This window comes from Carcharodon carcharias, chromosome 14, assembly GCF_017639515.1.
Source record: "Carcharodon carcharias isolate sCarCar2 chromosome 14, sCarCar2.pri, whole genome shotgun sequence".
Classification (NCBI taxonomy): Eukaryota; Metazoa; Chordata; class Chondrichthyes; order Lamniformes; family Lamnidae; genus Carcharodon; species Carcharodon carcharias.
This window is the reverse complement of record NC_054480.1, coordinates 9,426,851-9,440,661: the sequence shown is the minus strand read 5'-3', so window position 1 is coordinate 9,440,661 and position 13,811 is coordinate 9,426,851. Positions and strand designations below refer to the sequence as shown.

Here is a 13,811-nt window from a genome sequence, read left to right as displayed (position 1 = left end):
GTGTCTTATCTACCGCCTTTTGGAAATCCAAATATCCCTTTTATCCATCTTGCTTGTTACCTCCTCAATGAATTTGTCAGGCAAGATTTCCCCTTCATGAAACCATGCTGACTCTGCTTGATTATATTTCTCATTTCTAAATGCTGCTCAGGCAGCCTCTGTGGAGAAAGAAACAGTTAATATTTCTGGTCAACCATTTGAAAGATCGCAGACCTGAAACATTAACTCTGCCTTATATACCTCTAGATTTGACTACTCCAACACATTCCTGGTTAATCCTTCACATTCTAACCTTTGTAAACTTGAGGTCATCCTAAGCTCTGTGCCCGTGTGTTAACTTGCACCATGTCCCATTCCCCTATTGCTCCTGTGCTCACTAACCTATATTAGGTCCTGGTCAAGGAATGTCTTGATTTTGAAAATTTCACACGTTTTCAAATTTCCCCATGGCCTCACCCCTCCCCATCTTTCTCTCATCCATCCCCACAATCTTCCAAGATATCTGCACTCCTCTAATTCTGGCCTCTTGTGCATTCCCAATTTTAATCACTCCTCCATATGGTCCTCCAAATCTTTAACTGCTTGGGCACCAAACTCTGGAAATCCTTCCCTATCTTTCCCCCTCACTTTGCTCCTTTAAGACATTCCTTAGAGCCTACCGCTTTGACCAAGCTTTTGGTCACCTGAACTAATATTTGTGTCAAATTTTGTTTTATAAAGCAGTGAAATAACAGGCGCAATTTATTACATTAAAGGCACTATATTGATAAGTTGTTTCACTGAGTATTTCCATTGTTGACTTCCAACTCCTGCAGTATTCCGCTTTTGTGAACATTCAGATAACCCATAAATGATTGTCTCGGTACCAGGTTTCTCGCTGTGGGATCTTGCTGTGCATAAACTGGACGCCAAATTTGCCTGGTGACAACCACAGTGCCCGATCATGGCTGCGATCCCTGGGGTTTGGGACGACATAAAACACCCGACCTTTGTCTCCAGCCACGTCGGGAGGCCATTCAGTCCATCCCCGCTACTATATTTGGTCGGGGGGGTTAACGTGTATCTCAGCTGCATTTTATCCAAACAGACAAATATCCTGCCTAATATTCTAATCCTCACCGATGGAGTCAGCTCCGACAGAGTGAAATAGTCATAGGAATGTTCACACGAACACCCCACACTTTGGAAAACACTTCGACAACAGCGACCATTACTTCGACCGCGGCTTCCAGAATGTTCCAGAACCATCTCTACGCCCGCGCGAGCCAGCCAATCACATTCGAAGACCCGTTTCAACGGCTCATCATCCGGGTACTGTTCGAGGCCTCCAGCCCAGCCCCAGCCCCACCCTCATGCCCATATTAGGCTTCAGCGGCCAGCTTTTAGGTTCCCATTGGTGGACATGGGCCGGTAACGGAGACTCTATTGGTGGCTTTAGGAGCTCCGCCCCCCGCACCTCCCCCCTCCCCCTTCAGCACGTTAGGTTACCGGGTTTGGGTGTGTGGCGGGGGAGGGGAGGGGATTTGGTGGGTTAGTGGTGAAGCAGAGCCATGGGAGTGCAAGTGGAGACAATTACTCCCGGAGATGGTATGGGCTTGCCCGCAACCCCCCTCCTCCCCTCAGGCGGCAGCTATTTTACCCCGGGGGTCGGGTGGGAGACCAGGGATCTGCGCGTTGCGGCTTGGGCCTTGGTTGTGAAGCTGCCGTCGCCGAATCTAACCCGCAATCTGCTTCTGTCTTGCAGGACGAACCTTTCCCAAGGCTGGGCAGTTCTGTGTGGTTCACTATACGGGTGAGTAAAATGACGCCTTTTAGAGTTGAGGCCGCGGCCCCGGACCATGAGAGTGGTTAGGGAGGGGAGGGGGGGGTCAGGAGTTTGAGAGTGCATCCCTGTCGGGGATGGATCCCTGGAGTAGGTGGAGGTTAAGCCGAAGGGTTGGAGTGGGTCCTTGGCTTTGGGAGCGGGGGGGGGGGGGGGTGGGGTGGAGAGAAGATGGGCTGGCCAGTGCCTGGGTTTGTGCGGATCCCTTGGTGTGTTTTCCGACAGCACGGATTGGGGGACCAGCCTGGGGAGGCTGAGCTTTTCCCGGTCAGTAAGGGGTCCCACGGATCCAGTAACCCCCCCCCCCCCCCCCCCCCCAATCCGTCATGTTGAGCCTCAGTCAATGCTGAGTCTTTGGCAGAAAGGGTCCATTTAAAGGGTAAATTTTTTTTTAATGGGTTTGGAGTTGGTCTACTTGGGCAGGCAGTGCTTCTGCAGCGCTCCAGTCTGTGACTGCAGTTGCTAGTGACCACCAAAATAGATTTGATGTAAGGAATAAGTAGCAGGGGGTCAACCATACAGCCCCTTGAGCCTCCTCCGCCATTCAATACGTACCATATAATTATGGCTGGTCCTCCGCCTCAACTCCACTTTCTCATCTGCTTCCCATATTCCTCGAGAGGCCAAATGTTTGTCTCAGCTTTGGATGCACTCTATGCTGGAGCATCCACAATATCAAAGATTCACAGTCCTCTGAATGAAGAAATTTCTCACCTCAATCCTAAATAATCAGACCTTTATCCTGAGATTCAGCCCCATGTTCTAAATTCCCCAGGCAGGGACTATAACCTTTCATAAGTTACCCTGTCAAGCCCTTCAGAATCCTGTTTGTTCCACGGGATTGCCCTCTGATCCTTCACTCCAGAGAGTATAGGCCCAATGCCTTTGACCCCTCATTGCAAGACAACTCTCATTCCAGAAACTAATGTGTTTGCTGTATCTCTAATATAAGTTAGATATGGAGACCAAAACTGCACTCCAGATGTGGTCTCACCAAAGTCCTTTCCAACTGTAGCTTAAAAAATACATTAGAATATATAATTTAGTTTTTGAAGAAGCACCACGTTTTGTGAAATTAGATTTTTTTTAAAGCTGTTAAACCTGAGAGCTGAAAGCCAACTGTGGCAACTTGCCTTCCAGGATATGTGTGGAAGTGAAACAATGATTAGTTTTAGGAAATGTGTGGAAGTGAAACAATGATTAGTTTTAGGAAATGTGTGGAAGTGAAACAATGATTAGTTTTAGGAAATGTGTGGAAGTGAAACAATGATTAGTTAAAACTATGTGGCTCAGGGTTATTTCACAGAATGGATGGGAGAGCTGGAACAATTGGTGACAGGTTATATGAGAGAAAATCACTGCTAGTTGAGAGCTCCTACAACCCAACAGCTCAAAGAACTGTGTTCTTCCAAGTCTGGTCTTATGCATCTCCAATTTTTGATAGCCATGCCTTCAACTGCCAAGGCTGTAAGATTCCCTCCCTAAACCTCTTTGTCCCACCACTTCTCACATAAGATGCTTTTGTTCACCCATCATAATATCTTCATCTTTGGTTCAGTGGTGAGTTGTCTGATTATTTTGCCATGTTAAAGGTGCTGTAGTTTTTGTAGAAGGCCATGCATTTAATATAATTATCAAAAGATCAAAGGGAAAAATTAGGTTGTGACTTCTTTTCTACTAGAATCCATAAGATCTCTTCAAGGTCTGTTGAGAGGAAAAAAAATGAGTAGATATAGGAAACAGGACTGAGTGCCTATCTTTTGAGATCCAGCACAAACATGATGGACTGAATGGTTGCCATCTATGCTATAAAATTCTATAGTTTAATGGGGTCTGTGTGCACGTACTGATTGGGATTCTTCTTGTAAATTCTCAAGTAACAGTGTTGTAAGTGCACTAAGTTAGCATCTGAAAGGCAAAAGACAGGTTAATAAGTGAAACCTTTTCATCAAAACTCAAAATCAATTAGATTGTAGAGGCTTGGTTTTGCTTAGACTGCTTCATATGAGTAGATTTGTGAATTGACAGCTGTTTCCTGGTGTCAGCTGGGATGAATGCTAGAAACTGGACAGAGTCAGCTTGGAGATGGGCAAGATATCTATAGACCCTGATTGTGCACAAATTAAATGCTGGTCTGGTTGGTGTGTTTCCAGTACTTGAGGTTTCAACTGTTTAAATGCTGGCGTTGTTTCAGTTATTGATTTGAGCAGCGTACTTTTTGTTTCCCCTTTGAGAAATGTTAGATTGCCAGTTTTTGTTGAAATAAACTTTGAACGAGTTCCACCAAATCAAACGAAATGCCATGTCACATGCCCTTTAAACATTACCTTTGGAAAATAACACTAATATTCGACATGTCTGAAAGGTTAATTGGTAAGTTTTTGACTCTGCAAAACCAAATGATACTTAAAACAGTCCTGAATTTGACAGCCATTTTACAGTCAGAAGGGTGGAGGCCATGTGATGTGTTTTTCTCTCTGATCATGTGGTATTATGAGAGGGCCATATTGTTCTTTTCCTGAAACCAGGACTTGATTTCCTTTCTACCACAGGATTATCAGCTTTACGTCCTGAAGGAGTGGCTGGCAAAAGCTGCTGATTTTTGTTCTTAGTTTTAGTAAAGTTTGAACTCTTCCTTCTGTATCTACAGTTTTATTAGCTCACCTGTTATGTAGTTTGTCTCTTTATTTTCTCATTGAGTCTACTACATCATAGAAAATGGTTCACACACCATGAATCCTTTGAACTGAACCACCTCACATTTTTGCAATGTGTATGGGGGTGACTGTGTTTTGCTAAAGTAAGGTTGGAATCCACAACAAATTGGTGGTAAACTGAATATGCTCAACAGTGAACAACTAACAGTTTGTATTTATATAACATGTTTAATGTAAACAAATGAGCTGGGCATTTCACAAGTTACACAATTGGACAAAAATGTCAAAAGAAATGTTTGGAAGAGCCACCAAAAAAAACATCCCAAAACCAGAAGTTGCAATTAAATGCAACAACTGCCTGAAAAAATAGGTGATTTTAGCATTAGTTTATGAAATAACAAACACACAAAAGTCAGTTTAGTCACAACAGAATCATTAAGCTTACCCTTGTATTTATCAACATTGTATTGCGCAAATCTTCTCTTTGAAAAAGCAAGAGCAATTTTCAGTTTCCTGTAGTTTGCAGTCTTTTGCTTTAAGATTAGCTCTGGATCTCCTTGTGCAATTGGGAGTGATGGGAATTGGGATGTGTTTTATTTCAGGTGTTGGAGTATTTTTTATTTAAATTTCAACATTGTTCCCTATTGCTTTTTTCCATTTAAAATGTACATTTGAACATGTTTGCAGGCCCTGCAGCTCTGTTATGTGCAAAATGGATGCGATTTCTGTTGCAAGATAATAATTCCTCTTTTTGTTGTAGTTTGCTGTTTATTTTCTTGTCCTCCTACTCCAGTTGTGTGACCTGTATTTATGATATAATGGCTTTGTTATAAGCAGACATATCCTCCAATTTACCTTCAGCAATACCATAAGGATGTTGCTCTGACACTGAAGGTGGGTGGAGGTAATGTTTTTTGCCCCTGATCTTTAGCCTGTTTGGCTGTAAACAGTATCTCAAACTAATGGATGGATTTCAACAAAAGCTGGTACACAGGGTATGGCACAAGGAAGAACTGATCAGCTTTTTGGTGACAATGTGGGTCTGGATCGTGGAATATTTTAAGGGATCTACCTGTTAATGGGGAGAGATGATGTGAATTGACTTTTTCTTTCAGAATTTGTGGGTTGTTTTATTGTAAATGTTGTGGATTGTCTCAACTGCTGTGGTCCAATTTGTCATAGCTGTCAAAAGTGTGAGCAGAGTTTTCAGAGCAAGTTGTTGTAACTGAATTGGCTTGAAGCCTCTTCAGTGAGATGGAATACTTAATAAAAATGTCTTTTTTCAACTTTTTAGTTGCAGAGCATCAACCGGGCAGGTTGAGGGTTAAGACGAGTAATTCTAGAGCTGCATAATTGTAATAATATTGAATTAACACAGCATGAGCTATGCACCCTACTGAGCGCCCTCTTCGCTTGTTAGTTTTGTCTTGTTGAAGTGTCTTTTCAAATTGACCCCCAAGGTTGGAACTTGCAGGACTAGCTTTGTAAGATTGAAATATTATTTGAACAGAAGTTTTGACTGTACCTTCACACCATTTGAGAGTTTCCTATGTATGCAGTTGATTATGAAATTGCTCAATAGAAAAATGAACTTCTGTATATCCCTAAATATGCAACATAGGGTGGAAATGAGAAACCCATTCATATGTTCCTTGTGTTTTCTTATTTCCGCTCCTGCCTTCCCCCGCTAAAGGACATAAAATTGCTGGAAACTGAAAAGATGTCAGCTTTCACAAAGGTCAAGGCCCTTTCCTTCTTGGTAACTGATCATTACAAACACTCCGTCTGGAATTGCTTGTGTGATATCGACTTAACAGTTGATTGGATGTGGGGGAGTGCTGGCTAGAAAAAGGAGTGACTCCATGTACTAATTGAGCACGGAGACTGATGAATTGGCTCAGTCTACAGTAAGAGGGGAGAAATTCTAAGATCCAATTACATGTAGAAATTGCTTCTTCAAAGTATTATTTTAAACATTGATTTTAACATCATATCTCCATATGTGTAACTATGCTACTATTACTGCACTTTAGATTATTAGTTATTGTTGGTGCGGGGTGTGGTGGGAAGTTTGTGTCTCATAGCTAAGACAATGGCCACTGTTGGCAGCTGCTCCCTCTATTCCTCATGAAGAAGAATTTCTTCCTTTCTTCACCATTTGCCACCCCTTCTCTCTCTTTCCCCCTAACCCCTCAAAAAAAACCTAGGCTTACATGACTATTTCCTGAACTGGTTTCTAAAACACTCAGCCAGATCATACTGGCAATGCTCCTCACTGCTAGAGGGGAGTTTACATTTAATGCCTTGAATCAAATGTAAAAAAGTTAAGAATTCGGATAAATATGACAATATTACCTAGAATTACTGTTGTCTTAACCCTCAATTGGGAAGAGGAAAGACTATAGGTTCGCCTTTCGCAGTGTATGAAAACTGCAGTAAAATTTGTCATAAAAGTGGCAATAGTGTTAACTATTTCCCCCATGGAATAGGGTGGACTTTGATCCAGCGATTTGCACATTTCCCACAGTGTGTCCCATTTCATTAAAGAACTTAGACCAGTTGGATACTGAGCTATAGCCTGCATGGTCTTTGGGAAATCCATTGGTCACTTCCAAAGAAGAGTCATTTATCAACCAAGTCTCATTGTAACATTGCTGGATGTTATTCCAGGGAGATCGGAAATGGTCATTCAAGTCCATTCTCAAATAACCAAAAACTTGATGAATGGAAAAAAGAACGGGAGAAACCGTACCAGTCCTCCTTCAGAGATAACAAGTAATTTGTCTAAAATGCATCTCTCTTTTACATAATTATGTACATGGTCCAAATTTTAATTGCACTCAATACATCAGTGCTTTGAGGAAGAAGGGAGTGTAGATCAAGCAGAGTTCAGCATTACCTCATTCAGGGTTCAATACGACAGCTTAGCAATTTAATTATAAAATCTAATTTTGACTTGTATCTTTTGAACCTCATCTGTGATTGCATTCACCAGCCATTTGTGTGTTTATGGCTATTATGAGTTCTAATTCAGCAATAAATCGAGAGCTACAACTGGTAACTGAATTAAAGGAGAAATGTGGCTCAGGACAGTCATCTGAATTGAACCAATTTATATTAAATTACTGACTGGCCTCACTCAATATTTTGCTGGTTACCATTCCCAACAGGGTCACTGAAGGATGGAACAAAGTTTGATTCTTCTCGGGACCGAGCTCAGCCATTTAAATTTAAAATCGGTGAAAATCAGGTCATCAAGGGCTGGGAAGAAGGATTAGTTCAGGTAAAAATAAACTTGAATTTTGTCTTCTCCACTGTACCCTGAGGTGCCGACTCTGTTCAACTCCATCCTTGTTTTCAAATCCCTCCTTGGTCTTGCTCCTCCCTATCTCTGTAATCTCTAACCCCAGAGCCCCCTGAGGTATCTGCACTCCTCTAATTCTGACTTCTTGTGCGTCCCAATCATAATTGTTCCACCATTGGTGGCCATGCCTTCTGTTGCCTAGGCCCCAAGTTCCGGGATTCCCTCCCTAAAACCCTCTACTTTGCTTCTTCCTTTAAGACATCCTTAAAACCTACCTTTTTGACCAAGCTTTTGGTCACCTCACCTAATATCTCCATATGTGGCTTGATGTCATACATTGTTTTAAAATTCTCTAGTGAAGCGTCTTGGGATGTTTCATTATGTTAAAGGTGCTATATAAATAAGTTGTTGTCATAGAAGTTGATGCTTTTTTTCTTCCCATGGAACTCAAAGCTAAGTTTCTAACTGTTCTCCAGTTTTGTAGAGGAAGCTTATTATAGCCAAAGTGAGCCAGACTGGCGTTATATAACAGTTTCTCACATCTTAGTTATGCTATAGCTCTTGAATTATCTTTTAGAAGTAGTTATTACGTAGGCAGACAGAATTGACAAGATGGTGATTTTACTCCACTTGGAAGCACTTTACACTTATGTGGCATAAATTCACAAATAGAAAAATTGGAACATGACCCAAATACTTCTTTTATATTGTCATATCAGGGCACTCTCAGAAAAGTTTCTGCCTCCCTGCTGTGCCTAACTGGAATTAAGGCAGAGCTAGATAAATTCTTGATTAACAAAGGGGTAAAAGGTTATCGGAGGTAGGCAGGAATGTGGGATTCAGGTTACATTTTGATCAGCCATGATCTTATTGAGCAGGCTCGAGAGGCTGAGTGGCCTGCTCCTGCTAATTTGTATGTGTATATGTTTAAAGCATACAGGAGGTGATTAGCAGTAGTTCAGTACAATCAACTTCCCCTTTAACACTCTAACTGCATTTGCAGTTTTTGAAGAAGCTGAGAAACATGTGGCTGCGTTGCCATGTTTAACTGAAGGACAATGTGGGCATTGAGTGAGGTCAGGATCAGGCTTGACTATAGCCTGTCTACCCTTCTCCCACCCACACTTGCCTATTGATATTACTTGCTGGGATTATGGTCTGGTTAAACAAAAACAAAAACAGAATTACCTGGAAAAACTCAGCAGGTCTGGCAGCATCGGCGGAGAAGAAAAGAGTTGACGTTTCGAGTCCTCATGACCCTTCGACAGAACTTGAGTTCGAGTCCAAGAAAGAGTTGAAATATAAGCTGGTTTAAGGTGTGTGTGTGGGGGGCGGAGAGAGAGAGAGAGAGGTGGAGTGGGGGTGTGGTTGTAGGGACAAACAAGCAGTGATAGAAGCAGATCATCAAAAGATGTCAACAACAACATGAGGACTCGAAACGTCAACTCTTTTCTTCTCCGCCGATGCTGCCAGACCTGCTGAGTTTTTCCAAGTAATTCTGTTTTTGTTTTTGGATTTCCAGCATCCGCAGTTTTTTTGTTTTTATTATGGTCTGGTTACTTGCACTAAGGCACTAGAGAGCTGCTGTCTGTCTGTGGAACTGTACCCCAGCAAGAATCATTGGCTTCAAAAAGTATTTTAAATCCCAAGGTGAAATCTTAAAACTAATTTTTATATATTTACAATTCAGGTTCATAATTTCCCACCATTATGTTCCCACATTTGTTGTAGCAGTTCTAATGGAAAGTTATTGACCTGTTAGCCATACCTTCCGCTCTCAATGAATGCTGCTTGACGTGGATATCTCCAGCATTTTCTGTTCTACAGTGAGTTATCTGAGAGCAGACTTAAGATCAATTCTACCTGAGCTTTTTATTTATTCTTTCATGGGATGTGGGTGTCACTGGCAAGGCAAGCATTTGTTGCCCATCCCTAATTGCCCTTGAACTGAGTGGCTTGCTAAGCCATTTCAGAGGGTTGTTAAGAGTCAGCCACATTGCTGTGAGTCTGGTTTCACATGTAGGCCAGAGGTAAAGTTGGCAGATTTCCTTCCCTATGGGACATTAGTGAACCAGAACTCTGTTTACAGCAGTTGATGGTTTCTTGGACACCATTACTGAGACTAGTTTTTAATTCCAGATTTTATTAATTGAATTTAATTTCCACCAGCTGCCATAGTAGGACGAGTTAGACTGCTTTTCAGATGCAGCAGAATCTGACCCCAGGATTTGTTCTTCAAAAGTTAAGTACAGGAAAGCACCTTTTAACAACATTGGGGACCAGGACATGCATGAATTGTTGGATTCATTCGTATGTAGAGAATGCTGGCATCTTCTTCAAAGTACCCTGCATTGTGGGGTTCTCGGACTTTTGTACAAAGAGGAATAAACTAATTAACCTTAAGCACTAGAACCTGCGTGATATACTAAGGCACTTGGCTTCAACTATCTGGAAATCTCATTTTTCAATAGTGTATTTGTGCACTTTGTCCCTGTATATTTTAACTAAATTCTCTTAAGTTGGGGATAAGAGGAACAAGATTGGTCATCTTGTCGATCTGAATTTACAATATTGGCTCTCCTAAAACATTGTAGAATGAATTTCCCCCACCATTTCCTGTTTAAACAGACGATTTCTATAAAATGGTCTATGCAATCTTTATTCTGTCTTGTAGAGGTAGCGTAGCTTGGATCTGATAATCAGATTTTGTCACTTGCTAGAAATTCTGTTGGATTCCTGAAGTGCTGAACACAAACTACCTTTCTGCAGGTCAAAATGGTTCATGAAAATGATTCGTCTTGAATAATTTACAGCAACAAAGTTATAAGGTGTACACTACTTACTGATGTGCATGTAGACATGCTTGCATACAAGATGCACCCCAAATCTTGCCTTGAAATCATGTAAAAGAACTAACTTACACTCCAAGCTTCGGTTTTTCTCCATAACCTCCATCTTGGAGAATCTCAACATTCAAACTTCGCCATTTAGGAGTGAAGTCAGGAAGCATTTTTCACAAAAGATTATGGAAGTATAGAATTTCTTTCCCCAAAAGGCTGAGTCCTGGGTCATTCGAAATGTTATATTTCTTATTAGGGTATAAAGAGATATGGAACAAAGACAGGTAAATGGAATTGAGGATCAGCCAGCACCTAACTGAATTATGCTAATACAAGCTAGTGATTACAGAATCCCTCGATCAGAACAATCTCAGCAATCTAGTGGCTGTACGGAAACAAAACATGAACAACCGTTTTAGACTTAATAGATGAAAGTCATTTTGAATGTACACTTAAATCACATGTAAAAATCTTGTAGGCATAACAAAAAATCTAGTTCTGACAAAACATCCAAAGCTGAAATGTATGACATTTGCTGTCTTTGTTTTCCTTTAAATAATACCTCCTATTCATTGCAGAATTTTGAATTGGCTTAGAATACAATTCTGATTAATTCTATCTTACAATTAAGAAAGAATTCTGAAGTGAGCCCAGAAGGTGGCATTTTGCTTTTTCATATTCCCTGCTCTTCATTATTATAATGCAGAGGCCACTGATGTTTAGAAATTTTTCCTGGCGTTGTTTGTCTTTTTTAAAAAGCTTTGTAGCTTTATGTTCAAATGTGTTAATCTTGTATTTTAGATGAGTGTTGGACAGAGAGCAAAACTAACCTGCACCTCTGACTATGCTTATGGAGCTGCTGGCCACCCTGGCGTCATTCCACCTAATGCTACTTTGATTTTTGATGTAGAGCTCTTGAGACTCGAGTGAAATCATTATTCGGTAAGTGGAATTGCAATATAGTTGAGAGGGCACAAAAAAAATCAGATATTGCTTGCTATCTTTAATACTGAAAATTGGAATGTGGAGTAACCAGTTCGTTTTTTTTTTAACAGGTTTGTCTCCTGCTTTTGGCACACAAACATGAGCAAGCTTGAAGATTGTGCATTGAATATGCAGGGCTTGGCTATAATCACACTACATTTACCTTCCCCATCCACAACCTGCTGTATGTCAGCAACAAATCTGCTTCTCTCATGTTCCTTTTGGGCTGTAACTTAAAACCTGATGATCTCAATCTTGAACTTTATTTTTTTAATTTTTTAAAGAAAATCATGCTTTGCTTTCTGATAATTCTAAGTTGTGCATGATCAAGAATGAACATCAAGCTACCTGTTAGTAAAAAAGGACAGCTGATCATTTATGACATACTACTTAACATTGAATTGTTAAAGCATAAGATAACCATTTTGAATTGACTTGATGCATTGAAAAGCCATTATCTGAATGAAACCCAGTGACAATGTGGCCATACAGATTGCAATCTTTTTAAACTTGTCCATCTTTGTATAGAAATGATTTACTATTGTGACCTGCCTGTATTGTCTAAACTTACTCCCATGCTAAATAGTATCAACACAAAACTTGTCATTGAGGATTATCCAAAATTGGGGGTAAAATTGATCTGTGGTCAAATATAAGGTTTATTTTTTGGAGGAAAGCTGGGATCAATTTACCTTCTGCCAGTACTTGCTTGAATTTTTACATACAGTACTTTTCTCTGCTTGTGTACAGCCCAAATTTCCAAGTCATTTTTAACTCCACATGTTGTGATTTCACCAATATCTCTTCCATACTTATTTGATTCCATGTGTGCTAGTATCCTCAGTAGGGTCTGGTCTTCTATTCTGTTTAACTTGCAACAAAGTGGTGCATCCTGAATGTTTAAAACCTGGCACTGGGTAGAAATCAAGACTGATTTTTTTATTTTGGGAAAGAGGGCGCTAACACATTTAACTTGTACATTTCCAAAAATGATCATTCCTTAATACAAATGGATGATTCTCACACTGGTCTGCAGAAGACATCCAGTGATGGCATTGGTTGTGAATCATAGGAAAGGCAGCAAAATCATGGGGGCAGGCAACTCGTTAGTACTGATTAATGATGTAGGGATCACAGAAGTGTAAATTATACCATTATGAAGCTGGGCCTCTTGAGCGCTGTCAATGGGATAGAGATACTGCACCTGTTCTAGAATTATTACAGGTTTCACTGTCACATTAGGACAGTAACTTCTTCCTCTAAAATCATCCTTGCTTTCATCCTTTTTCTTTGGAACAGCCAGTTCCCCTTTGTAACAAGTTAAATAGTTGCTAGTGACATATTTGTAAGCAAGAGATGCTGGTCATCACCGCTGCCATCCCACCTCAGTCCCTTCAGTGTGGCTTATGATCCTTTCATTGCACATAGCCCTGTGATCAGCAATTCATTTTGGAACTCATTGCTTTTACAATAAAATGCTTTCTACCAGTTTTTGGTGTGATGTTTGTGTCTTTAAAAATTTGGGGGTAAAAATTGGTTCTGGCCTGTTTTCAGACACGATCAGTGTCTTCCCACAGGTCCAAGATTGGACCTTGGCCTTTATTTATATTATTCAGATGAACTATTGCAGCCCCACAGCTTCCATATTTCAAATAGATTAATGTCCAGCCTCTTGTCTTGCCAGGCGTGCTTTTCAGATAAGTCCCAGGAAGGGAATGAAATGAAATGGTAGGAGCTGAATGGATGTATAGAGGAGCTGGACGAACATTCCTGGTCTTCCTGACTCCACAGCCTTTACCAGTGTTTAGGCCACAATGGCCACTGAAGACCCTGAGCAGCTGTGACATCTAATCTGCCAGTTGGAATCCAGTTTCTTTAAGGTGGCCTAAAATAGGCATTGGGTTCTTTGATAACATATAAGAGGACTGTTTTAGACAACCACCTGGGCCAGCTGAAAAATAGCCCCACCAAATATCCTTGCAACATAGCTCTTCGTTGCTATTGAAGGAAAATCCAAGCCAATACTTCAGAGACTGTCCCTGATCCTGTTCCAATTCCAACACTGCTAACTGTAAAAGAAACTGTTTTTGTGTCTGTTTTGTTCAATGGTATTACATTCACCTTTTGGGTTTCAAAGTTGTGAATACAAGCCTTATTCTAGGACTTGAGCACATAATCTAGGCTAACATCTCATTGCAGTACTG

The 13,811-nt window shown here is 40.8% G+C and overlaps 1 protein-coding gene across 1 annotated transcript; it reads left to right on the top strand.

Annotated features, from left to right (window-relative positions):
• Positions 1–1,455: 1,455 nt before the first annotated feature.
• Positions 1,456–13,095, top strand: LOC121287054 (peptidyl-prolyl cis-trans isomerase FKBP1A-like). The gene is made up of 5 exons (XM_041204513.1): positions 1,456–1,587; positions 1,745–1,792; positions 7,650–7,762; positions 11,425–11,565; positions 11,679–13,095. The coding sequence occupies exons 1-4, from the start codon at positions 1,551–1,553 to the stop codon at positions 11,551–11,553; spliced, it is 327 nt and encodes a 108-aa protein (XP_041060447.1). The 5' UTR covers positions 1,456–1,550; the 3' UTR covers positions 11,554–11,565; positions 11,679–13,095.
• The last annotated feature ends 716 nt before the right edge of the window (positions 13,096–13,811 follow it).

What these genes read in the sequence shown, in the direction of transcription:
- LOC121287054 (XM_041204513.1), top strand. Translation starts at nt 1,551, where the DNA reads ATGGGAGTGCAAGTGGAGACAATTACTCCCGGAGATG. An exon ending in GACAATTACTCCCGGAGATG is followed by an intron (nt 1,588 to 1,744) that starts GTATGGGCTTGC and finishes TCTGTCTTGCAG; the next exon opens with GACGAACCTTTCCCAAGGCT. An exon ending in CTGTGTGGTTCACTATACGG is followed by an intron (nt 1,793 to 7,649) that starts GTGAGTAAAATG and finishes CATTCCCAACAG; the next exon opens with GGTCACTGAAGGATGGAACA.